The sequence below is a fragment of the Cryptomeria japonica genome, chromosome 2, assembly GCF_030272615.1.
Source record: "Cryptomeria japonica chromosome 2, Sugi_1.0, whole genome shotgun sequence".
In the NCBI taxonomy this organism is placed as follows: domain Eukaryota; kingdom Viridiplantae; phylum Streptophyta; class Pinopsida; order Cupressales; family Cupressaceae; genus Cryptomeria; species Cryptomeria japonica.
The window spans coordinates 408,181,286-408,208,067 of NC_081406.1; the positions used below are offsets into that span (position 1 = coordinate 408,181,286).

Here is a 26,782-nt window from a genome sequence, read left to right on the forward strand (position 1 = left end):
TGAAAGAAGAAAGACTGTTGTCTCACCCATATTAGATTAGTTTAGTTTGTAGATAGGGGGAGCCTTTCCTAAATTAGGAGAGTATCATACTCAAACACTGTGGCTGAAACCACAATTTTGCACATCCCCCAAGTGTACAAAATTTTCAACCAAGAGAATGAACATGTCCCAAGGTTCCAAGAGACACATCCCACTAATTGTACAAGTATATATTTGCAATCACTTCTTCCACAAAAGCATCAATTGTGTTTATATATTGTTTCTTATTCCAGTTTGGAAGAGCTTGAGGAGAGCAGGTTGAAGGCCCAATATCGTGTGCATTATTCACATCAGACACAACACTATATACCTTGCATAATATCATTTCCAGATCTGAAACAGCAGTAACCAATTGTGCATACTATATATTCCATTTCAGAAACAGCCATTCATATTGCCATTGGCAATATCGACTTCTAGTCCATTGCATATTTATATTGTCTTATTTGAAACCGCAAGTAATTGTGCACTTAGTGCAAATTGATATCAAATCACTCAAGCATAATCTTAATTGTATAAATTAGAGACAGCCAGTGGCTTGATCTTTATCATTTATTATATAATTGCATTCTTATTCTAATTACATAAGTTTATTGTAAGAATCAGACAGTTATTGTCCTATAATTCATATATTGTTTAATAAGGGACATTACAAGTGATATCAAGACATTACATTTTGTGGTTATATTGCATTGTTCTTAAAACGAGACATTACATTTCACTAATGAACAATCTTTCAATAATTAGGGGTCTCATAGCCCACTACTTCTCTATTGTTAGAGAAGATAACTTTTGTGTCCCCTTGACCTACTTTAGGTCATCTTAGGAAGCTTATATAATTTCTTTCTTCCTTTCTTGCTAGATAAATTTTCTTCATAACATTAACCTCTAAAAAACTAACACAAATATCTTTTGTATTTTGGATGGTTACTACTTTTAACATTCCGAGGCATAAGTCCTAGAATCTACTAATATTAATGCTCAACATCAAGAGCAATAGCGTTTTCGTAATCAGAATCTCTCTTTATCAAACCAAAAATAAACATGTCTCTGTGGAGATTCATCTGAAATAAATTCCTCCATTTTAAAACATAAAATATAGATGATGACAACCCGAATCTCTCTTTATCAAACCAAACATAAACATGTCTCTTTCTACTAAAAGATCCTCAAAAATAAATTACTATGTTTCAAAGCTTGAAAGTGTAATGTCCCCTCTAATATTTCTTCTATCTTCACAATCTAATGATTATACTTATGAAGTTTGGGGCTCTGATTGAAAGGTCTAATGGATTTATTGCAATGCAATGTTATAGTTTTAGCGAACTTAATTTGTGAGAATTGTGTGGATTTGGAATGCAAGACAAAATCTTCTTATTCAATATAATATTAAATATGTAATGAATCTAAGTTCTTTGTGATTTACAAAGTATAGTTTCAGATCTTAATCAAGTTCGTTCGCTGTCCCTGTTCTATCTTTATGATCATGCAATTTTCCTTGGTCATGAATCTGATCTAGCTTAAAATTTCTGTTGCTTTTCCTGATATAGTCTTATAATCACGCAACCTTGATGCTGTTCCAGTTATAACCTCCTTTATGCATGCGCCTTTAACCTTGCAATGGAATGGGTTATCACCCTCCTTACACCAGGCTGACAATTGGCTCGAATGAGCACTGCAGATATACAGAAGTATATGAAAAAACAAATATTCGATGCTTTTGAAGAACTTGTGATTGCCTTTAAATACCCCCAACGATGAGGCATGATGTGAGAAGTTGTGTCTCACTTTCACATCCTTGCAACAATTAATTAATGTGTGCCTCTTCATTACAACCTAGTTAGTCATTAGTTAATTAACTAATGCAGATCATGGTTCTCCTCTTTAGCAGCAATATTATAGAAGACAATCTCTGTTTGGGGTTGAACTGAATTCCTTCCTTTGTCAGTGATTTTGCAGAAAACTGTTATCTGTATTGTCTCCTTATTGACAGCAATATGGTGTGAATTATGTCTTGGACTGATCCATTTCTTCCTTCCATTGGCATCTACCCTATATATTTAACTAAAATGAACATGTCATTGGCATGACATGCCATTGGACCATACAAGGTTCTTTTTGCTGGTTTTGTTTCAGAAATGGGGTAGGGATAGTACAGAAATATACATAATTATAGCTTACCAGTGAAACAAGCAAAATCTGATTGACTGCAAACACCCTATAACTTGTTTGATCTTTGGCAATAACTTCATAATCTCAAATTAATTTAATCACTATCGTCTTCTCCAAGTAACAAATATGACACAGTCTCAATGAACTTCTAAACATATCATAAAACTCTATGTTGAGAATGGAATTACCCATTTCCTTGATGAACACTGTTATGCTGATGATCTACATCAAATATTGTGTCAGCTAAACCTCCAGTTCTTCGAACTACTGGAACCTGAAAATTATACAATTGCTAAAAGAAAATTAGAAAAAATTAATAGTGTAATTATGAACTTAGAGATAAACATTGCCATGCCATTTCAATAGCTATGTTTCGGCATTTGAGGCTATCAAGCTCATGAGAAGGTTCACATAAATGAGTTTGAAATACTAACACTGTCGTCAGCAAAATCCAAGAATGAGCTTACAAGGATTGTTATAATTCCCAAAGGTTTTATGTGTACATTGTCAATCCCATAAATTCCTCAACACAAATTCGAAAAAATATTGTGAATAAGTATGTTAACAGAAAGAATCTTTCATCTAAGCCTAAAAGGAGAAAATTGAAACTAAAAAAAATCTCTTTCTTGTACTGATAGGATCTTTGGTTATCTACTATTTAAATGATAGAGGCTGCAACCCAGTTAATAAGGAACTCTTGATGTGTTCAGTGATGGAAAGCTTGCATCTTATAAATTTTCTAGTTACAGACTAAAGTTTCCTGCTAATAATTTTTAGATAGTAAATTAAACCAGATTTTATAGTAGCTGTATATAGTGACAATGTGATCAATCAAATTTCTTTCTCATTTTGTCATCCATGACATAGATTGGAAATCAAGTTACGTATGCCTTCGGGGAATTTAAGCTCTGAAGTCAAATACATTTTAGGGTTACTATTTGCCAAATTTGGCTCAAAATGATTTTGGCATTTGATGGTGAGCTCATGTCTAGGATTTTATAAGCTCAAATCTGTGACTAATCATAGTCAATAAGCATCTTCAAATAATTTTCTTTAGACTCCCCTTAATGGGGTCATGATCAGCTTCCAAACAAAATAAAATGTATTCGAACAATTTAACTCCTAAAGTGAACCCATTTAATCTAGGGATTCTAATGTGAGAAACGTAATTTTTTTAAATTTTCCTGTTCTTTAATGTAAATGCAAATGCCTCATAAGGGACTCTTGATATGCTCAATGTTGAATAGATTGCACCTTAAAAAAATTTCTAGTTATAGAATAATATTGCTTTGTTATAATTGTAAAGTAATATAATAGACCTAATTTCACAATAGCTCTAGATAGGGATAACATTACCATTTAAATTTCTGGTATTCCTTATTTTGCCGTCAACTGTGGGAATTAGAAATCACATTAGTTATGTATGCCTTTAGAGAATATGAGGTCTAAGGTCAAATAACTACTAAGTTAATTTTGAGAGATTATTGTTTGCCAAAATTGTATCAAAAATCACATTAGACATATGATAAGTTAACAGACAAGAAGCCAATGCGCTGATATTTGCAATTGATCATATAGTCACTGCACATCTTCAAATAATTTCCTCTCTTGGACTCACCTATATGGGGTTCTTCTCAGCTCTCAAACAAGATAAAATGCAACTAAAAGATCAATCTCATAATAGGAACCGATTTGATCTAGGACTTTTTATGTGAAAATTAAGACTTTCTCAAATTTTCCCATTCTTTAATGCATTTGCAAATGATCCATATTTTCTTCTTGGATTGTCTTCAATGGATTATTTTCAAAGAGTCAACTTGAAAGTAGGTTAATTTGTTTTGATGCTTATGAAATATCTAAGTTTTATAGTGGCATGCAGGATGAACAAATCGTCTATATTTGTCCATGCCTTTAAAATATTATTATCCTAATGGCCACAACATACACAACAATATCTAGGGATTTAAAATATTCACAATCATTCCACAATGTTATAGTATTTAGTTTTTCTTTTAATAAAATCCTAATATGACTATAATTGGCAACTTTCTGGTCTATGCTTGCACCCTATAAGAAACATTGTCTGGCTGTAGGAAAAATGCATTTTTCACACTCAAAAAGATTGATTTTTTCATTTTAAAAATTATGAAAATGGTAGACCCCGCCCCAAGGGGTTCTGCCCCTTAACCTGCTTGGGGCGCTACCCCCAAACCTCCACGAGATCCATTTAATACATTTTGTAGCTATATTTTGCATAAGATCTATATATTTTAAAGAAATTTAAGTATTTTTTAAATTGCAAAGTGTTCCCAAGTATTTTCTGAGATAGAAATTTTTGGTCTACTCAATCGAATCAAGTCTGAGTAATGTGAACTATGAGTTGTCCATGTAAAACTTAAAACATCACATACAAATGGACATTATGTGAAAAAAGGTGCTGCAAGCCATGAGATGTCTGATCTTCAACTTCAAAATATTACAAAAGGGGACATAAAGTAATAAAGCACACTCCAAGTCATTATAGGTCCCAACTCGAGTGAAAAATAAAACTCGAAAAAGGACATCAGTGCAAAAACAACATGCTTTTCAATAAGGTGACCATTTTTTGATGAGATTTTTTTAAAGAGGGACATGCTAGTATATGGGTATGCTCCTCACCAATAAAAGGTGTCCAAAGCTAAATCTATTACGAGAGTTTCAAGGATTGTTTGCTCGTCTATATTTAGTCAAGTATCGGGCAATGGAAGACAGCAAGGGGTTCCAAAGATAAATCTATTATGAGTGTTTTGGAAATTGAAAATAGAAAAGCTTTCTTCATAAAAGCTTCAAGTGTTTGTCTTTTTATTCATTATTTGTTCTCCAATACCATTTGAATACTTGTCAAATTCCAACAGGATTTTCAGCAAGTTTGTTGCAGGTTTCCAAACATTTTTGCATATTGAGTTCTATTCTAAACATCATGAATAGGTTTCAATAGTTTTGTGGCAAGCCTTTCGAGATTCCATCCTTGTTTGAACTCCATCTACAATAGTTTTGGCAAGATTTCAATGAATTTTACATGTTTTAGTAAAAACAAAAGCAATATGTAAGCAATGAGACAAAAACACAAAGTCTTGTTATTTTCTTCACTCGTCATTTAAGGCACTTTAAGATATTTGGTCTGACTCTCACCAAATGAAATCAGGTGGAACATTGTCATTGAGAAAAGGAAATTTCGGTAGGGGTCATGGGTGACAAAAACTAGGGTTTCAAAACATCAAGGTTAGCAGGTTTGTACAAATGATGAATAGGGTTTCAGTGATGCAACCAATATTTTGTTAGACTATGTTCCATGGGAATTTTGAGGATGGGGGCAGTAAGGGAATAGTGGGACGTGTTTTGGGGACAGTTAGTGGATGGCATTTTATATATATGTTCTCAAATGTTTACAAGTTAAACTATACATCACATCATTGATTACTTATATATTAGACAAACTTCTGTACATAGATGGTAAAAAGCATTTCCTTAATAATTATATAAATAAATACAACATTTAACTTTCACCCCTCCATTTTATTAGACTCTTATATCCTGCTGAAACAAAGATCAAAAGAAAAGTTATCTATTTTATCTATACTCTTCTTATACAAATGAAGCCAACTGATGTTTTCATCATTTGGTAAACCCATGTTTACAATTAGAATAAAAAGTATAATGGCACAAAAATTACATTGCAATGTATAATTGTTAAGAGTTAATGTTTTTAATCTTTGTATAAAAATGCATACCGCTCCATAACGCATGCCAATCATTTGAGCTAATCCACATGGCTCATACATGGAAGGAACTAAGACGATATCTGCAGCAGCATAAAGCATGTGTGATAACTCCTCGCTGCAGCCAATATAGATAAAGATTTGTCCAAAATACAGGGTCAAAACCAAAGCAATAGAACTGTGTAACAAGAGTAATGAAGAGTAGAACTTAGAATATATGTACCTGTACATCAGAAGAAGACGGATATTGTTGCTTTCCCTATACTGAAACAATGATGAAAGATGTTAGTGCATCTAAAACTGCTAATGATGTACTATTATAGGACTTCTTTTTTTCCTTTGTTGTCATAAATGTAAAGCTTTTTATTGGCGCAAAATATCAATAAAACTTAGCCAAATATTTAAGTAGAGAACTATGTAAACTGCATTCTATACCTTTAATTAAAGCATTGCAAGAGAAACCACCATAATCCACAAAAAAATATCATAAGGGCAAAAAATGATCTGAAAACTGCCGTTGTTATGAAGGCATTGCTAAGCTTTAACACGAGCACGGAACATTAAGAAAAATTCAAGTACACACTAAGGGAAAAGGATGAGCATTCAGAAATAAGATTAGAAATTATAATAGAATCAGATGCAATGGATGAGAAGATGAATACACAAACATTTTTTCAAATACTTAGGTCAAGCAGTAAGATAAGAATAAATGAAGTATACTTAATTCAAGAGTTTTTATAATAATATGTAGTTTTATGCAGCCTATAAGAAATTGTTTACCTCAGGAGTAGGCAATAGTTCTGAGAACTTCAATGAATGGAAAATGAAGAAAGCGGGCAATGATGCAAATGCAATTCATAATCAAAAGCAGGAAGAATGTTCAATTGAGAAACTGCTAGCAAAACCTCGTAAGAAAATCTGGAAGAAAGTACTGCAAGGACTAACAAAAGTTAGTATAAATGTAAGAGGAAATATTTAGGTGAAGAAAAAAAAATCAAGAGTTATGATTCCCCAGCTTAATAAAAATGGAAAATATTAATCAAAATTAGCAATACATTCTTTTCAAATGTTATCACATTCTAGCTGAAATTTATATGACAGGTATTGTAGAATTCTAATCAGATTTTGGAATATTTGCTAAGGTCTTATGTCTGAAGTAGACAGATGCTTGGGGTTAAAAATCTCAAGTAAAATTCACCTACAACAATTAGATACAAAAATGAGTTCTTTTAAAGCAACATGTAGATTCAAATAACTTCCACTGGAAAAATTGGACCTCCAACTTTCAAGGCAAAACTAAAGTATAATACCAAAAGTTTTAAGAAAAGTATGAATAAGTGAGATTAATGTATCAGAGCTCTTAATTCTTGAGGAGAGTTGTTAAATTGTACATGCAGTAGAATGAATAATGAAATATAAATGTACATGAAAGAATTAAATAGAGCTACGATGCATGCACACAAATTTATGGTGGTGAAAATCACTACAAAGAATCATTATTAAAAAAGCTTAGATATTTGTCTATATACTTACAAACCAAAGAACCTGGAGATGATCCCTTCCTCCCATTTCCAAATGGCTTCACAAATAACTCTACTGCAAAGTGAATATTTCAATATTCACTGTTCACTAGTTCAAATTCTCCTCTAATTATTTATCTACAATGTGAATCCCTTATACATAGAGCAACTAAAGATCTTAGGGATAATCCCTTCCTCTTCCTTTCAAATGGCTTCGCATAAACCTCTAGTGCAAAGTGAATATTTCAAAATTTCCTCTAATAATTTATCCCCAATGTAAATCCTTTAAATATATGGAAATAAGGTGGATAACAATCTTCAAGAAGTTACCATACCTTTTCCAAACATTAGTATTAATTAATATCAAGAGAAAAATATTTTATATTAATCAATTCGCTAATTAATTAAATATTCTTTGTGATATGCAAGAAGCATATTTATATTATAAGGTTTTATACTAAGTTGTCGGTTCTCCTGAAAATGCACCAGGTCCGGGTCCTGGTTCGTGCCCGGTCCTGGTTCGGCCTGGGTTCGACCTGGGTTCTGTTGTACGAATCGCACACCCATCCCCGTCTTGGACAGGGACCCCCCGATTTTGTGCCTTTTTGTCTTTGCGGAAGAGGAAGGGGATATGAAGGATCAAGTTGGTGAGTGATGGAGTCTGGAATGTCATCTTGATCTCCAAATGCCCTAAAATTTGGCTAAGTATGGAATTTCCTGACCCTGAAATTTGGCTAAGTCTGGAATGTCCTAATCCTAAAATTTGACTAACTCTGAAAAACTGAGGAAACCTCCAAAAACTAGAATTTGCAATATAACTCCTGGAGGTCTGAAACCACTCTCAAACATCCTGAAAGTATATATGGAATATAACTTAAAGTATAAGAAACTTATACTTAAATGTTATATTCCATGAAATGATCATCCGGGGAGATCTGGACAAACTTGCCCAAGTGCCCAACCTCGCGCTCCTTGAAGAAAACGGTTAAAAACGCTTGAAATGCCCAATTTCGGACCCTGGGGCTAAAATGTGAAAAAGTTCAAAAGTTGCGAAAATGCCCCAGAGGTCCGAATTTCACTTAAGTTATCCAATTTCGGACCCTAGGCCAAAAAGTGAAAAAGTTGACAAAACTGGCTGGAGGTCCGAAATTCACTTAACTTGCAAAGCTCCTCCAGGTCCGAATTTCATTTAAACGCCCAATTTCGGACCCTGGCTCCGAAATTTGAAAGTTTGTTATAAATTTGCAAAAAGACCCCATGGTCCGAAAATCACTTAAATCCCCAATTTCGGACCATGGGGCAAAAGGTTGAAAAAGTAAAAAACTTGCCAAAAGGTAGTTTAGGTCCGAAAATATTCCCAGTTCGCCCAAAACGCTTGAAAACTCCAAAATTCCAAAAATGCCTAAGGATCCGAAATTCGTCGAATTTGCAAAAATAGCCATATGGTCTGAAGTTTTTTTTCGATTTTCAAAAACGCCTTCAAACCTTCGAAATTTGCAAACGTGTTTATAGATCTGAAGTTTTACAAAGGGCATTTAGGTCCGAAATTTCTACAGGTTACAAAAAACGCGTTTAGCTCCGAAAACTCCCAATTTGCCAAAAACGCTTCAAAGGGTCCGAAGTTTTCTTTAATTTGCAGAAGGGTTCAAGGTTCGAAAATTACCCTTCAGCTGGAACAAAAACCCCAAGCACTCCGAAATTCGCCAGAGGGTTAAAACGCGAAATTCCAAACATGCCCAGTGGTCCGAAGTTTTTGGAAAAGTTGCGAAACATGCTAAAAGATCCGAATTTGGCCTAAAAATGCAAAATTCCAAACATGCAAAACGTCTGAAACACTTCCAAATTTGCAAAAGGGCATGAATGCTCTGAAATTTGCAAAACAAGCCAAAGGGTCCGAAGTTTTTGAAAATTGCAGAATAGCGTCTAAGTTCTCCGAAGTTCGCCAGAAAATGCACGAGAGTTAGAGTTTTAAAATTTGCAGAAGTTCTTCAAACCTCTAGAATCGCGCTATAAGAAACCATTCAAACGCCATAAGAAGATTTCAAAGCGCCCAAGACTCCAAAGGTAAAATCACGTAGAAGTAAATCACCCAAACACTATCAAGACCAAGGATCGGATTTCACATTCGAAGAGAAAGGAGAAGCATTTTCAAGATACATCTCACAAAGAGCTTCTCAAGCCAGACGTCGTAATTAAATTTAATGTTTGCTAAATTAAATTATTTAATTTTTCAAATTAATTTAATGAAGTGAAACTGGTTGATTGATCGCAGGACGTCATTGGAGAACCAGGAGAAAAAACCTGAAACGCAAATCAAGGAAGGATCGCAATCAAGGCCAGGCACTGAAAACTAGAAAAAGAAAAAGATGTGGGAACGTGCTGCAGGAGCGCGAGAGCAACCAAACATTGGGAACCATGCCGCTGAACAAAGATGAAGTCCACCACCGGGACCAAAGACCAATGAACACTCTGAATGCTGCAAGTTTATGCATTATCAAGAAAGTGCACAACTGGATTTATTTCAAGGAATTCAATTCCTAAAAAGCTGAAATTGCCTTATTGTAAACTGCCTATGGGTCCTGTGCAAGATATTTTTGTGGATAACTATTCCCAACCACCAAGAAGATTGGATAGACCTGAATTAAAGCCAAATAGTTGCTGGTTGGATAACTAGGAATTGATTAGGCATGGGTCAAAGCTGCCAGCTTCTGGAAGACAGATCAGGACCCTTGGATGCAGTCCATCCTTGCCTCTGATTCAAAATTGTAATATCTATAAAAGGCAGAGGCCTTTCTTTTGTAAAGGGTTAGATTGTTAGATAGTGAGATAATCAGAGCTTGTTAGATAATTAGATCTTAGAGGTTAGAATAGGTTAGATCTTAGCAGTAGCATAGAGATGTTGCAGAAATTGTTGTAATAGGCAGATGAGATCAATATATAAACATTGATTTGGTGTTTATTGTCTTGTTTTCATCCTATTTGCATGGTTTCTCTGAGCATTTTAGATAGATCTTTCTATTTTGGGTGTGCAGGTATTTGATAGACTCGGGCTCATACCACTGAGGATATGCTGATTGTGTATCCTTTTGTGTGGTTAACCTGAGCCTTTAATTGTGCTTAGTTCAATTGCAGGTGTCCGTCTGAGCTGCGCCAGAATTGGGTGCTTAGCCGTGTGTCTCCAGTCTGAAAATCTTCCAAGTCCCTTTGAAGATTGCATCGTTCCTGCAAGGTTGTGAGCTATTCTGGCCAAGCAGGAATTCGTTATGTGGAATCCGTCTACCCGCATACCCGTGTTGTTAGTTTTAGATCTCCTAACCCTTTCCTTTTGCTCTTTATTGCGTAATTCGAGAATCACAGCAGACTAGCTTGTTGCAAATCGTAAGTCCCCTTGTATTTCCAGCAAAACACATCAAGCCACTGAGAGATCCCGCAGTCAAGACCTGACAAAAGAAACCTTGAGGTTGTCTCCTTTGATCAAACTTAGAAAACAGCATTAGAGACTTCCTTATCTCAAGAGAGAGTAGGATAATCAGTCGGCTATTCTATTCTGCGTTGGCCGTATGGAGTTTGCAGCAATGCGATTTCAGACACGTCAACAGGTTCCACCTGGGTCCTTCTCAGGTGGCCGCAGGACCCACAGGGAACCTGGCCACCTGGGAAGGACCCGGGTGGAACCCAGGTCGAACCCAGGAGGACGCGGGTGAACCCAGGACGACCCGCGTGAACCCAAGCCCATGGGTTCCCAAAAACAGGGCCCACGGGTCAAAAAAAAATAAAAAATAATTAAAAAAGACTTTTTAAAATAGTTTTTAAATAATAAAACCCTAATTTGCCCCTTTATGACTTTTTAAAAAAGACTTGAAACTTGAATATTATCTTTTTTGCAAATTATGAATATGATATTAGACTTTAGTTATTAGTTTAGTGATTACATTTGCGATATATGAATATTTATTGGCATTGGCAATTATGGATTTATCATTTATGTATGGAAAATCACATTGTATATTTTATTTTTGTATGGATTGTATATATTGAACATATATATAATATAGGTGTGTATATATATAATTAAAAAATATATATATATATACATATGTGTATGGACGAACCCGTACCCATACCCATACCCAAGAAAAATTTTTTTTTGCCGAATCCAAACCCAAACCGGTAACTTAGGTTTTATACCTTACATTGGAATTATAGAAATATTTATTTTAGGCCTATTTATCAGTGGGTATACCCCAAATGAACATTATGCTTTTGACACCCCCTAAATATTTATAGGGGGCATATGCTGTCAATTTCTTTGAAAAATAAAATAAAGTTCCAAAATAACATAGGACTTCTTTAACAAACATAAAATAGAGTTGAAATATATGCCAAGACAAATATCATGTATTCTAAACTCATGATGAACTTCTTTTCATAATTTAGATTTCAGTTTTCTTAATGATGCTTGCAAAGAGGTCTTACAAAATTCTTATTAGAGCCCAAGCCTCCTCAAAAATAGCTCTCACCCCCCACCCCAGTTTCTTAATATGATGCCCATAGGTCTTACGCATGTTGTACCCATATGAAAATTTCCTATTATGTTAAAGTTTCTAAACTCAGTATGTTGTTTTCTCACAACGTTGTGACATTGTGTGTAGTGTACATCATCTTGTCCTCTTTTTGTCCTATTCTAATGTTTGTAGGAGCTCTTGAAGACACCCGTCTTCATGGAAGAAAGGAAGCTTTCAAACCAATAAATTGGCTAATGTTTGGAGGACCGACGCATACTGCAAGTGCAGGTGCACACTCATGCAAAGAAGGTGCACACCTTGGAGCTAAAGACAAACCTCACTAAAGGGCTATTTGATGAAATCAAAAGGTTTCAAACATGTCATTTAGGCACATGCCTAGAGCTCAAAAGCATGCCATACAAAGACATCCATTGCTCACTTAATTCAAATCCTCTTTATCCAAACACATCTCAAGAATGATGTGTACATTAGAGAATAAGGCAAAGGATTTTGAAAAATGAAGTTCAATACTCAGTCATGTGCTTGAGAGTACAAAATTGCCTAAGCAAGGGTTTCAATAAACTAGAGCAATCTTGGTGGGAATTGTGCGCCTCATAAGAACTTCAATTTTTTTTTAAACTGCTAATGCTAGCATGTATTGGTGATGACATGTGCATTGCTATTAAGGAGTGGAAATTTTCATAAGAATAATTCTAATTTACACGCACATGAGGAGGTCTATAAGTGCACACCATAATGAAGAGTTGCCTATTTTTCAAACATTTTGATAGGCCCACATAGGCACACACCAAGAGATCAAGTGCATGCCTCTATAAATGGCCCAATGCTGCCAATTTGAAGGTGTAAGAGAATGGTGACTTTACAGCCACATGTAAGAAAGGATAGGAACATATATACAAGGCACCCAACAAAAGGTGTGCATGGAAGATGGTTTCTAAAATAAAAATGTCTATGACTTTAATGAAGGCATGCCTGGGAAAAAACAAGCATTGAAACTAACAGAGAATATTTTTCAAAATCTCAAGTCCAATGTATGGGTGTGCAGTTGGACGAGTGCATGCCTCAGAAAGGAATCTATCTTCCCATTTAAATTGCATTCAGATGCAAAGAGCACGCCTAAGATGATAGACACACCTGTTCAAAGAGTGCTATTTAGTCTATTATTTTGGCCAACTAAAATATTTTAAACGGGCACCCCTTTAAAAAGTCATCCCCTTTTAACAATAGATTAAGACACCTATTAATACAAATAAAATGTCATAAGGATTTTAAAAAAAGGAAAGGCTATTTTTAAAGAAGCGGCAGCACCAATTTTAGAATAGGCAAAAATAGACCTTGGATCATTATTTAAAGTAGTTTTGTTCATCCCCTTTTTAACAATAGATTATGACACCTATTCATGCACAGTGAAATGTGAAAAGGATTTCAAAACAAAAGCAAAAGCTACTTTTAAAAAAAGGCAGGGCCAATTTTTGAATAGGAGAAACAGACCTTGGATCATTAAATTGTTTTGATTTATTATTGCTCTCACAAATAATCGTAGGATGTGTGATTACAACCAACAGAAAAATTCATTCTTCCAAAATGTAATGTCCCTAGTTAGTTCTGATCCAAAATTCCAATTTTTTGTCTTAGACCTTTCGTCAAACACTTGGCTAATAGGGTCTCAGTCTGCTGCTATTAGTTACAGTTTGGTATAGGGGACATCAAACACTAATTCTTCAATGAAAGAGCATACATAAACAACTTGGAAGCAAAGTGTGACAATCATATAATGTTTAGACAGCAACGTAAGACAATTGGAGCTCATAAACATGGACTGTCATTATGTCAAATAGATGTCATGTAACCTCTGGAAAACTGATCATGCAAGATGCAGCCACAAACTTCTTCAAAACTTTATTAAATACCAGCTCAATGTGCCATTACAAAATCATCATATGGACTGATAACAAAAACTATGTCTCAGATTTTCTGAGGACTAATGGCATTCATTAATGCATAGCAACTGAAAATTACATGGGATTGTAATGACTAAGAACCTGATATTGATTGCCAAGTTGAGGTGTTGTAGAATCAATCCATATCCATCTTGTTGAGGTCTTCCCAAAGCTTAATTGAATCAATTCCACAGTCGGCCCTGCGGCAGTATGAAGATGACTGATATGATGATATATTCTGCCAATATCCCCTCCAATTCACCTCCCAATAAATTGGTTCCAATGCTAGATTGGAGCACCTCACTGAATGACAAGATTGAAGGCTAATACAAGGAGATGTCTCCCAGATTGAGGGGTTTCTTCTATGCACAGGTTCGTCTGGTCAGACCACCGAATTGTGGTTGTTTGGCACCGAAATTCATCCAAAATGCCTCAAAGGGATCGCCTTGCTCCTAAACTAAAATCGCTGCCCTCCAATGTGTAGTTTGATGCATCAATAATGAGAAATAAGCCAGATCGTGGATTAGGAGGGAGTCTGCACCACTCTGATATTAGTCTGCAATTCAATTTCGATTTCACCTCCAAGACTCCAAAATACCATCGCCCTTTTTCCTCAATTAGAGCGCTGTCCTAACTGATGCATTTGGAAGCCAGTCTGAGGAGATATCATTAGAATCGATGGTACACTGCTGACTGGTGCAAATCTGATTTCAGACTAATAGAAGTCTGATTCCTTCCCAATATCTCCTTAAAATGTCATAGAATGAATCGCCTTGGTTCTCCACAAATATCGCTTGACTCAAGTTGGGTATTTGATGCCTCAAAGAAGAGAGATGAGTGAAATCGTGATTTTGGGGTTAGGAGCTCGATTTTCTTCAGACCTGAAAATTAGGATCAGCGAACTCACAATTTCCCCAATGCTCCTCCAATAGGCACGGCTTCCACTCCTTAGCCAAAATCGATATGCAAATGGTGATCAAATGATCACTCTGAAAATGTCTGAAGTAACCTCCATGATCACCAATAAAATTCTTCAATATGCACAAATAGGGAGACTGAAATATCTCCCTCTCCAAATGCAACCCTTCGGGAGGTCTCTCACTCCCTCAGTTATGCTTGCCAATGGGAGTTTTCGTTCCCAAAGACTCTAGTCTGCAGACACCCTGCAGTCCTACAAGACCCAATCAATTCAACAATTCCAAATCACAGCCTGCCTTCCATCACTTACCCTCTTCTATTTATCTTTTTTTTAATAACCCATCATGAGAGGCTTCTAGAAGAGGGTAGGTACACTTTATTTATTTTATTGTGACTATTTAATTAATATTTTATTTTTATACTTTAGTCACTTTTAATTAAATTAATTAAATATAAAGTCACTTTTTAATAAATAATTTATTTTAATGACTATATAAAAAATTAATTTAATTAATTTCTCCTTATAGCTCCTATTAGCCTAAAGGCTATAAATTGGGGACATTACACAAAAACAAGTATAGGAGAATTTAGAGCAGAAATAACATTCTAAAGCAAGGATTTTCACAAGAGTTTCACACATCAATAAGGCAACTACAGTAGTAGAAGGTAAACCAGCATAATTTTATCATAAATTTATGTTTCTGCAAACATATATAATGACAAACATCAACTTAGGAGGTGGTTTTACTTGAAATTCTTTATTTTCTATTGATCTTTGCAAATTTCAAATTAAAGAGAGCAGAAATCGTCATAACCATTAGCATGAAGCATCCATAAAAGAGGTTGGATTAGTAATTTTACACTTACAAGATGCAGTATTCAGCTCTATCTTTCAAGGTGCCCTCGGTCCTCATTAATGAATAACCCAAGGTGCACAAAACTGACTTATGTCATGTTTTCCCAAATGGGTTCAACCTTGAGGATAAAGTCAAAGAAGAAAGTGATGAAGAAATTAATGAATTATGGCCTTGTTCAAGCAAGATCAATTGTAATTGAAGAACAAAGCTTAGAACCATATGATCCTAAAAAGGAGATAAGATCCACCGATGGACATGTTCTGTACAACCTCAAATTAGACAACATTCAGCTAAATATTTGCATGCCCCTATATGAGGAATCACTTGAAGTGGATTTAGAGGAGTGTGAGAAGGCTTTGCCAAATCACTTGGCAAAATGTCAAAAGCAAGTCGCCAAGCATTGGTTAAAAAAGAAGAAATTAGTTTTGCCAAGGAATTTGAGTCAAGGTAAGTTCAAAGATGAGTTTGCAACTATGATCACTCTTCTCAACCAAATAATGAGTCAAAAAGAATCCCACAATTTCAAGCCATAGATGTTCCATTTTGTGAGCACTATATGTAACTGTGGGGGCGGGAAAAGTGAGATCGGGTTACTAGGACCTAATTCCACTTTTGCCAACACATTGGGAATACGAAAGAGCCTAGGGAGATAGATCACTTTGGCTACTTCTTGTGGGAAAGAGAGAGCCAAGGATTATCTCTTAGGGTTTCTATTCCTCTTGTTGCAAATGATGAGAAAAACTAGGGTTTGAATGATCAACTAGGCTAGGAGATAAAGAATGAAGCATAAATGAACTCAGAATTGAACAAACCTACAGATCTGAAATTAAGATACTGAAAGCATGAAAGGGAGAGGATTCTGGATTTGTACCTGATGTTGCAAATTGAACAAAACTGGCCTGGACCAGGGTGCCACGCCACTGTCCTGTTTCTGCAGACAGAAGGCTGCAACTGAAAGACTGCAAATCTGATAACCTGAAGTTGCAACTTCCTAAAAATCACTGAAAAGAAGAGGGACCATGGCGCCATGCCATTGTCCTGGGCAGGACCAAGGCGCCATACCCCTATCCCAAGCAGATCAGGGCAGATCTGATGATTCTGGGTGGTTCTTGTGCCTTTTGCTGAGCTGAAAGTGCCTCTCGGTACCTGTTTCTGCACTTGCAACAATCCCCAAGGGAGAGCTATTGCCACTAGATCTCCTATTAAGTGCTGAAAATGTTTTAAAAATAAAATAAATCACTTTTCAAGGTTATAAGGCTTATTTAATCAATAAAGTGCTTATTAGAAGAGTTTTCTAGAAAGTTCTCGAAAAAACTTATAAAAAGGGGGTTGAGAGCTCATTTGGTATTATGCAATTTATTCTATTTCTTTGATTGAAACCCTTGCGGTTTTGAAGATTGAACTTGGTTCATCTCAACCTCTACAAGATGAAAACCTTCTTGGGAAGATCAATTTCGATTGTGAAAGATTCCTCCCTAGCTAGTTAATTGGTGGAATCATCCAGGTTTCATAGTTGCACATCAACATTTAGAGTAAAATTTGTCAAGTCTCTTTCAGAGGAAAATTTCAGAATATTTGAGAACTTTTTTAATGTTGAATATTGAAATAAGCATTCTGGAGTGGTGGGTTTATACGTGCAAATTCCTACTTCTATTATGGGTATTTTAGCCAAGCGTGAGCACAAGTAATGGGCCGATTTGAGATTCAACGCAGAAGGAATTTTTTAGGCTTGGTGTCATTGTGAGAATTAAGACTTGGGTTGAGTGGAGGGTTGTGCAATAAATCTGCAGCTGGACGTCTTACTCAGAGAGAAAATCGTGGACATTAGTGGAGCAAATGAACCATTGAAAGCCCTCAATCTGGATCGCAATTGACTGTTTGGAGGCAATCTTAATTTTTCTTGTAGTATTGAGCTAATTTTTTGACTTGGTTGTTGTTTTTGTCTCCTATCAATTGCTTGAGAGAACTGAAGAAAAGAGTCTGCCCTGCACCCTTGTAGACCTTGAATAGATAAAAATAAAAATTAAATCAAATATAGAAAAATAGTTGCTAGGTATGTAAAATGGATGTTTCCAGATAGTCAAAATTGCTAAATTCATAAATAAGATATAGCAAATCTCACCACCAACTCGTCAAGAACCTTGTCTCTCAACTCATGATCAAGCGCCATCTTATCAATGCATGCAATAACACCTGCCATGACCTCCTCATCAACCTTAAATGTATCACAGAAGTACAATTTTGGATTCAAGAAGAAGGCCAAGACATGCATTGGCTGGTGGAGTTGGTTTGTCCATCTACGATAAATGATGCGCCAAAGGATTTCATATTTTCTCTTGTTTCCACCATAGTAATGTGAAATAGCCTCTTTGACTCTATCCATGGCCTCATAAATGAAACCCATTGGCATACCCTCTCCATCCACCATACGAAGAACACTTACGAAAGGTTTTGTCACCTTAAAAAAGAAAACAAATTTTAAATTATTACAAAATTAACTTCTCGAAAAAAACAGAAAATAGATTATCTTTTATAAATTTTATGTCCGTGTTTGTTACTTACCTTGATCAACTCCTCTGCATTTTTATTGAATGTGTCATTAAAAACAACACTTACAATCTCCTCCACTTTAGCCTTTTTGGAAAATGGAGACTCCAATCAAGCATCACACAAAAACATTTGGTTGAGAAGAGGAATGGCACCAAGAATGCTTTGCAATGTGAGGAAGTGGCTAGCAAATCGTGTCACTTCTGGTTGCACAAGGTCCTTGTCATTTGTGTATTTTCTCATCAAAGAAAGGACCCAAGTATGGCTGTAAATAAATTTGGTAACATTTTTAGCATCTTCAACCTCAATTTTTGTAGTGTCCCCTATTTGGGACATTAGAAAATCAATTAAATAATTAAGTTTTAAGTTGTCAAAGCATAATAACTTAAAAGACAACTTAATTTAATTATTTATTAAAGCAAATTTAAGTCACTTTTATGTCAACATCAAATTATAAAATAAAGTCACTTTATTATTAAAGGGGAATTCCAAGAGACAGGCAAAGGATATGTGAAGAGTCACAGTGATGTGCTATTTAAGTACATGGAGAGGCTCATTTTGGCATGCTTGGTTTTATTCTTGGTTATTGTTTTCTCTTGGAGAATTCTGGGAAGCTTTAGCTTTCAGCAGGTTTGAGGACGGAAACCCTTGAGCTTGGAGACAATGGATGGAAACCCATTTGTCTGTTGGAGATATCACTTAGGTGTCTCACTTTGTGCTTCAAATTCATATCTCTAGGTATCCAATCTGACTATAAGTTTTGTGGCTACGATTGGATTTCTCTGTTGTGCTCTGAAGATTTTAAAGCAATATTCATATTTAATTTCAGAATCTCTATTTCAGCCTGATATTTTATAATTTTCAGTATAATTTGTTGGATATAATTGAAAATTGTTGCATGCAAATTATTTGTTAAAATTTTTGTGGTTCATTGGTTAAAAACTAGAAATATCCATTGGGGATATTTCAGTGGTATCAGAGCAGGATTTTCTAGCAACCTGTAGGGGTTCAAAGATTGAAGTTTCGAAATTTGTTGAGCTCAAAGGTAAAATTTCTGGAAGATTGTGCAAATCTTCAAAATAAAGGTATTTCAGTAAATAAAAAAATTATTTCTTAGAGATTTTGTTAATTATTCGGAATAAGAGGTGTTTCAGTAGTAAAAACTGTTTGAATGGAAATATTACATTATATGCTGGAATATTCTTATACGGATTCATTGAGTGATTTAAATTCTTGAGCTTGAAAGAAAGGAAAACACAATAAGGTGGCGGTTCAATGAAGAGTTTTTGGGTGTGAGGTTGCACTATCGATTTGTCGTGGGAAAACAAGATGTCGGGAAGAGTTTATTGGAGATGTGTCGTGGAATTTCTTTTGAAAAATGAAATATTTTTGGATCTATGAAATGTTAATTAAGGGTACTATATGCGTTCACATAATATAACTGGTTGGTGGCATCACTACCTTTTGACATGAACAAAGGCTAGCAAGAACTTATGGCGGGATTAAAATTATGGCATTCACAGGAGTATGTGGGTTTACACCTGTGTGTATCGACATCCTAGCATAAGCGGATTAAAGTTATGTTCTATTGAAGCCGATTATATTCTGAATGTGTATTTGTCTCCTCCGATTATGTCTCATGATTAAAGTCTATTTTTCCAAAATCGGTTTCATATGCAATGTTCAATAGCTTTGTATTTGGCAGCACCTGGGAACATCGACTTTGCTTCTAGTTGAGAAGATAGCAGACAGGCCCTCTCTTGTTGTCGTGTGCAGCTAAGCGTGACTCTTCATTTTCTAGAGGAGATAACTATTTGCAACAGAACTAGCATTTGAAGAAATCCGACTCTGCTTCTCTGTTGCGTGAGAACAATTGGTGGGTCCTGGTTCTTATTTGGCTATAGTTTCATGGGGCAATTATTACTATAGCCTTAATTAATGTATATTGCGAGGCTATTGAAAGATTGAATATATCAATAGTGGGCCCGATTCATTATTTGGAGCGATTTTTCTATAGTGGTGCGAAAAAATTTCTGCTGGGAACTATATCGTGCCTCACAAATCATTTCTTATTATTATTGTTGGCTGGACCTTTTGGAGGAGACGGAACTGGTAGTTAAGCAGAGACACAATTCCCATCTCAGCCATTCTCGATGCAGGCACAACTTCATGATTTATTACTAGAAATATTGTTGGTATTCCTTGACCAGGGACGGGTGGATTGAACTTGAATATAGTTCCGCAAGGGCATTGCTTAATTCCTATCGAGGAAGCTATAATATTTGCAACCTACGAGAAATGGCGTCTTATTTCCAATTGTGACTCTTCATTTTCCAGCGAAGAAGATAATATTTGTATCCATAGTATTAATTGGTTAACTTCATCAACGACAAGAGATTAAGTTATATTTCCGCGAACTCTTTATTATATGAATGTTGTTTATGGGGGTTGATTTCATCGGTTCCTATAGTTGGTTTGATTATTTTTAGCAAAATATATTGATCTAGCTTCTTTAATAATTTTTTATGGGAGATATTCCAATGTCAGCCATATAAAGCTAATTTGACAGAAGTATTCCCGTGTATGGTGTGGTGACAAAGATCAATATTTGTGCAAAGAAGAATCTTAATGTGAGTTTTCCGTTAAGTATTGACGGGCTTCCTTCTCCTGTGCGTGAGGTCTGAAACCAAATCGTGGATTTTGCAAGGGGTTCATTTTTGTTGGTATAATTATTTATTCATCTTGGATATAATTACACTTTAATTAAGTTTACTTAGGTATATGCACAACATTGTAGTTTGCATATGAGACACTTAGGGAGATGTGCTACATTGGGAGTTTGTATGTAGGAGAATTTCCACCTTTTATGGTGTGATTTTGTTATCCACTTATTGTAGAGTGATAATTCCACCTTCAGTGGGTGATCCACCTCATGTGGAATATTTTACTATTTCTCCTACCTACCCCTACCTACCCTTGCATCTCATTGAGCCACATGTCATCATTGTGTGCTCTCTTGTCTCTTAGCCTTGTCTTTATAAGCAGGCTTATTCTACATTGTAGAAAACAACAACTTGTAATGATCCAATTGATCAGTATTTTGCATCATTGATAAAAATACAGTTTATTCTTATTACATTTTGTTCTCTCTTATTTGTGCTTTCCATTGCCTCTAGATCTTGACAAATTCTCACAATTTTTAGCGTGGGACACAAACTCGAAAGATATATCGGCCCTTTCTTTATTTTACTGGCCACTATTTATTTCTGGACAGATATTTTATATACTATGGGACAAACCCCTTCCTGGTGAAATTGACATTGCTGGAGGGTCAGAGAATTTTTGCTAGAAGTATTGCTTGTGGATGGTGCAGATATGAAGAGCTTTGAGCAGATTACTATTTGAAAAAGGCCTCTTGAAGATAATTGTAGTCTCGGCTATCCTAATTTGTAATCATTCTATTGATGTAAAACGTGTTATCAAGTTTGGATCTGAAAATAAGATCAAAAATTGTAATTTTTGTTCACTATGTCCTGTTGTAGTTATAGCAAATGGTTGTAGTTGTTCATTGTTTATAAATTTCTATTTGATCAATGGAATGAGAACCAATGTCAAACTTATATGCATATTATTCATGAATGAAAAATATCTGAAAGCATTCCACTACAGCAGCATTAAACCCGAATACAGGAACGTATCAATTATACATGCTTGAAATCTGTTTGACAATATGCCTTCATAGTTGATTTGCCAATAGCTCAAGATTGATAATTTAAAGGGGCAGAATAAGAAGGGGTTAGTACAGTGGTAGTACCATAAACTAAATGAAGACAATGGCAGATCTGAAAAGTGATTTTTTCTCAAAGAAATTCAATGATACATTCAATGGTGATCAACTCAGGGACTTGCAGAAAGAAAAGGAAGTAGGGGATCGGCTCCATGTAATTGGATTATGATTGAAGTCAATGGAATTTCCTGCTGATGTTCTCTCTAAGTTGGAGCAATTAGACACATATCTGTTCAAAGTAAACCAGACAGATTGGATGCTTCTGAATTGGGCTTTGCAACCCTCAATGCTTGCTTTGGTCTAGCACAAGTTTATGGAACATCCATATGAAGAGGTGAGACTTGCAGTTGCTTCTTGTCACAGTGAGATCATAAGGATAACAGCTCCTATAGCACCCTATAATGATGACATACTGAAGAAGGTACTACAACTGATTGTAGAGAGTCTACATGGGTTACATGATGTCAAAGCTCCTATTTTTGGTAAGAGGGCTAAGATTTAGAAATCATGGCAAGTACTAGATCGTTTATCATTATGTTGGATCTTAGGTGTGAAAAAATGATTCTTCAAATGTTTCAATCCTTTTTAACTGAAATCCAAAGCATCATCCAAACAATGTGAGGGCTTGTATGCAAACTATTATGTCCTTAATCTTAGATGAGGATGATAATATCTGTAAACAGCTGCATTCAGACTTGTTGGCCATCTGGACAAAGGAGCATAAAATCTCACCTATAGCTTATGAGCTCTCAAAAGGGTTGATTAAGCTGAAGATTGAAAATTTCAACAAACATATGACTGAAAATGAACTAAACTCAAAGGGCTTACAGGTTGCAGGGCCTCCTAAAAAAAGTAAGAACCAAATAAGAAGAGAGTAGATTTGTTTCATATGTCAGGAGGCTTGGACACTTGATCATAATTGTGGAGTTAATAGGGAGAAAGACCTATCGCAGCCAAGTGGTGATGAGGACAAAGATACAGATGAGAATGGAATCATGACTCACAAGGAGCAAAATAAAACTACAGATTTGAATACACCTATTACTGTGCATGATGAAAGTAAAAGGGATAATGATTTCCAATCAGCTAAGATTGAGATTATGGAGGAAGAGTCAATCTCTACATGTGAGGGGTATTCAAAACTCTTCATTGGTGATTCGCAAGTCATTATTGATAAAGTAGGTGAAGATAAAAACATCTTTGATAAATCCACTCAGGATCACAATGCTATCCCAGTAGAGCTTTAGGAAGAGTGCATGCCATCATCTAGTGAGACAGTTGAGTTTGATAATGTTTTTACAGTTGATAACCAATCATAAAATTTAATCTGTGACAGCTCATGTACCTTACATGAAATTGAACAAAAACCTTTAGCATTGCAAGACTTGAAGGACAGATTATTGGTCATAGAGGAGAGACTTATGCAAGTATTTAATAAGGGCAGATGAATCTCACAAAAACATTGAGGATCTTACTTGGAAAACTCAAATTGAGGAGAGACACAAGGGAGTTGCAAGTGGAGTCACTAGCACTCAGTTGGGCACAATCAAAGAAGCTTTTGAAAGGATGAAATCAAATTACTTGCAGCTGCTAATGGACAGGGATCTTGTTATCAAGTTTGCAGAAGACAAGGAAAGAGAGGTGGATGAGCTTTGTCTACAATTGAGCATGACTCATTACTCATTATATAAGGTTGGAAATCAGACTTCTACTGCAGCCATTCACAAGGAAAATGGATTTAATTCTAAAACCAAGGAGATCATAGAAATTGTTGAAGGAATCAATACCTTTTGTGAGAATGAAAGTAAGCATAATGTTTCCACCATTCTCTATTCAAATAAGGAACATTATGTTATTGAAGACAAAAGGACCAGCAAGAAGATAAATTCATGAATTTTGGTGACCAATTCTTCTATGATGCTCCAATATGCCACAATGAATTAGTTGTTATAATAGATTCTAGGGGCAGATTTCAGAGTGGTTTATGTCATGGGACAAAAATGATAATGATCTTCCAATGTTAAAAGAGGTTGGGCATGAGAAGATTCTCAAACAAGACAAAGATAATGAGGACTATGTAAGTTCAAACAACAATATGCTGATTGGTTTTGATGAACATAAGGAGATTGATATGATTTATGTAAGTAATCTTGGTAGGAAGTGCCACTTGTTTCAAGAAATAATTGCTATGAATGAAGCTGTAATTATGAATCCTTTCCCTTCAATAGTTTTTTCAGTGAAGTTGGGAGCTGATAGTAGGAGGGTGAGTTCTCAATATAGTCATTTTCATATTTGGGAAGTAAGCATGGACAAGCTATTACCAGCAGATGTCAAGAAATGCATTCCTGTAGTTGTTAAAAATCAGATTATCAATTTTAATAGTGCTGATACCATATGTTACAGAAGGATTGCAAACTGGTTTTCATGTGATAATAGGCTTCCAAACTTTAGTTTTGATAGAGTAGAGCAACGTAAGCATGATAGGTATGTGTCTAGTGGATGTGAGCATCGGTCTCTATAAAAAGAAAGGAGTACTTATCAACTTGATTGCATTGTGAGAAGTATATATCATTTCTGTTTCACGCCGCAAGTTCATGAGTTGTATATTTTTTGGATGTCAAATGGGAAAAGATTGAGTGGTACAAAGGGAATCATATTTCGTCATGGTATGAGATGTCCACTTCTTTGGAGGGAGCATTCGCAGCTTGTGGGATTGTCAGTTTCTATCTTTCAGATGGTTGTTATGCTGGGTTACTAAGAGGAGAAATAGAGGACGAGTTGACTTCTTTAGATAATGAGGGCAACAGATTTCAAATTTGGCCATGGGATCCAGGAAACATATGCAGCCTGGTTTTCTCTTTGTAGATTGTTCAGCAGTTAGCAGAATTGGACAGGGATGTCGAGTTTACTTGTATCATGCAGATACGTCACAGGAATGTTGAAACATTTTTCAGATTTGTGTGGGATCCTGGTATTGCTTTAGGACAAGCAATTTCTAAGGAGGGTAATGTCCCTTCCTTAGGCCTCTCAGAGTTTTGGTGGAGGTTGAGCTACTATTGGGGTTTCGTAGGTCAGCGGGGTGGTTTGAGACCCAACCCAGGTTTGTGGGATTCATTTTGGCAGCTTCATAGGTCTCCCAGTTTGGTATTTGGGAGTTATGTCTATGATTAAAATTGAAATTCTAATGTTGGCCTTATGTGAATAGTGAAAAGTGAATAGTAACTGAAAAACATAAAGATGAATAGTGGAAAGTGCACCCCATCCTAGCAATTCAAGTTGTTTTTAAAAGGGGGTCAAATCTTCAATGAGAAAATAGACCCTCAAGGTTATTTTAAGTTTTAAAAGGCCAAATAGTAACTCCCAAATAGGGTGAACCTCTTGGGAGCTCACAAAAAGCAATTTTCATATCATTTGCTCTCATTCTTACATCTCCATTTTCAGATCAGCAGCTTGCATGAGGGTTTTAGTAGCTTTGGGCTTCCAGGAACACCAACTTCTGGAAGAATTGGGGGATTTAGACGAAAACCCATCTCTCCGAATGTCAGTTTCCATCAGAATTAAGCTTCAGTGTGCATATGTGTTGATGTGTTTTTTATGCACATGCGAACACAGAATAAAATACCTAAAGGGTACCTTATCCTCTCTTGAGTAAAGTCTCCGAATGCTGAAGATGTTGCGAAAAGGATCAATCGGGATGACTTCAAGGTTCTTTGTTGTAGGATCTCTACGTGTGGATAAGCACCAGTGGTATGATGTGATTTGCTGGAATCACGAGGGGACTTACACTTGATGACCTAAACGTCTGATTTGCTGGAATCACAAGATTTTACTGGCCTAGACTTTGAAAAAAAGGAAAAAGGACGAGGGCGAGGAAAGGATCTAATTCTGATACTAAGAATGTAGGAGCAATGAATGATCTTTGATGAAATTCTAACTAAGTCTTGTTTTGACATCCCAGGACCATCTCCACAAGGTTAGTGCGATCTTCGAAGGAAAGCTTTATGATGTTCAGATCATCACTACAGGCATAGACACCATCATTTTCTTCAAGATTTTCAATCATTTCCAATTTTCCCTTCAAAATGCCTTGCAAATCAAAATTTGGTCAAATAAGGCAAGAAATGAGTCCTAGGTTGATTTTCACCTTGGACCCTCTGGAAGGGTCAGGAGCGAAATTCGCTTTAGACCCTCTGGAAGGGTCAGGAGAGAACTTTCAGGATGTTTGAGAGTGGTTTCAAACCTCCAGGAGTTATATTGCAAAATCTAGTTTTTGGAGGATTCTTCAGTTTTCCAGGCTTGGTCAAATTTCAGGATCAGGACATTCCAGACTTAGCCAAATTTCAGGATCAAGACATTCCAGACTTCATCACTCATCAACTTGACCTCACTCAAGCAGAACCTGCTATCCAGGTGATCCCCTTGGCGACACTCAAAATGCAAATGCTAACAGACAAAACACTAAAAGACCCAGAAAACAAACCCCAGAAAGCAAAATGCAGGGGTCCCCATTTGCAATGGGGCGATGTGTGAAATGGTCACAACAATATGGCAGCCTTCTTTGGGGATTTTTTAGCAGATCTATCAGTTTGAGGGCAAGTTTTCTATAATTGGCTGCAAGTCAGACCTTCTAGAGGTCAATCCCATCTATTTCCAACTCTATTTCAATCAGCCGCTCCATTTTGGGAATAAGGATTTCAAACCCTAGAGTGTATTTAGGG

The 26,782-nt window shown here is 35.9% G+C and overlaps 1 protein-coding gene across 5 annotated transcripts in view; it reads right to left on the reverse strand.

The window, feature by feature from the left end:
• Window positions 1–26,782, reverse strand: part of LOC131061989 (uncharacterized) — a 227,338-nt gene that overhangs the window by 38,022 nt on the left and 162,534 nt on the right. For 3 of the 5 annotated variants that reach the window (XM_057995819.2, XM_057995820.2, XM_057995821.2), the window contains 3 exons: window positions 6,193–6,233; window positions 5,982–6,087; window positions 2,400–2,485 (listed from right to left, as the gene is read on the reverse strand). In XM_057995819.2, coding sequence (XP_057851802.2) covers window positions 2,400–2,485; window positions 5,982–6,087; window positions 6,193–6,233 — 233 coding nt within the window. Of the gene's footprint in view, window positions 1–2,399; window positions 2,486–5,981; window positions 6,088–6,192; window positions 6,234–6,749; window positions 6,901–26,782 lie in introns of those variants that run through there. The other 2 variants (XR_009110636.2, XR_009110635.2) reach the window with 2 other exon arrangements.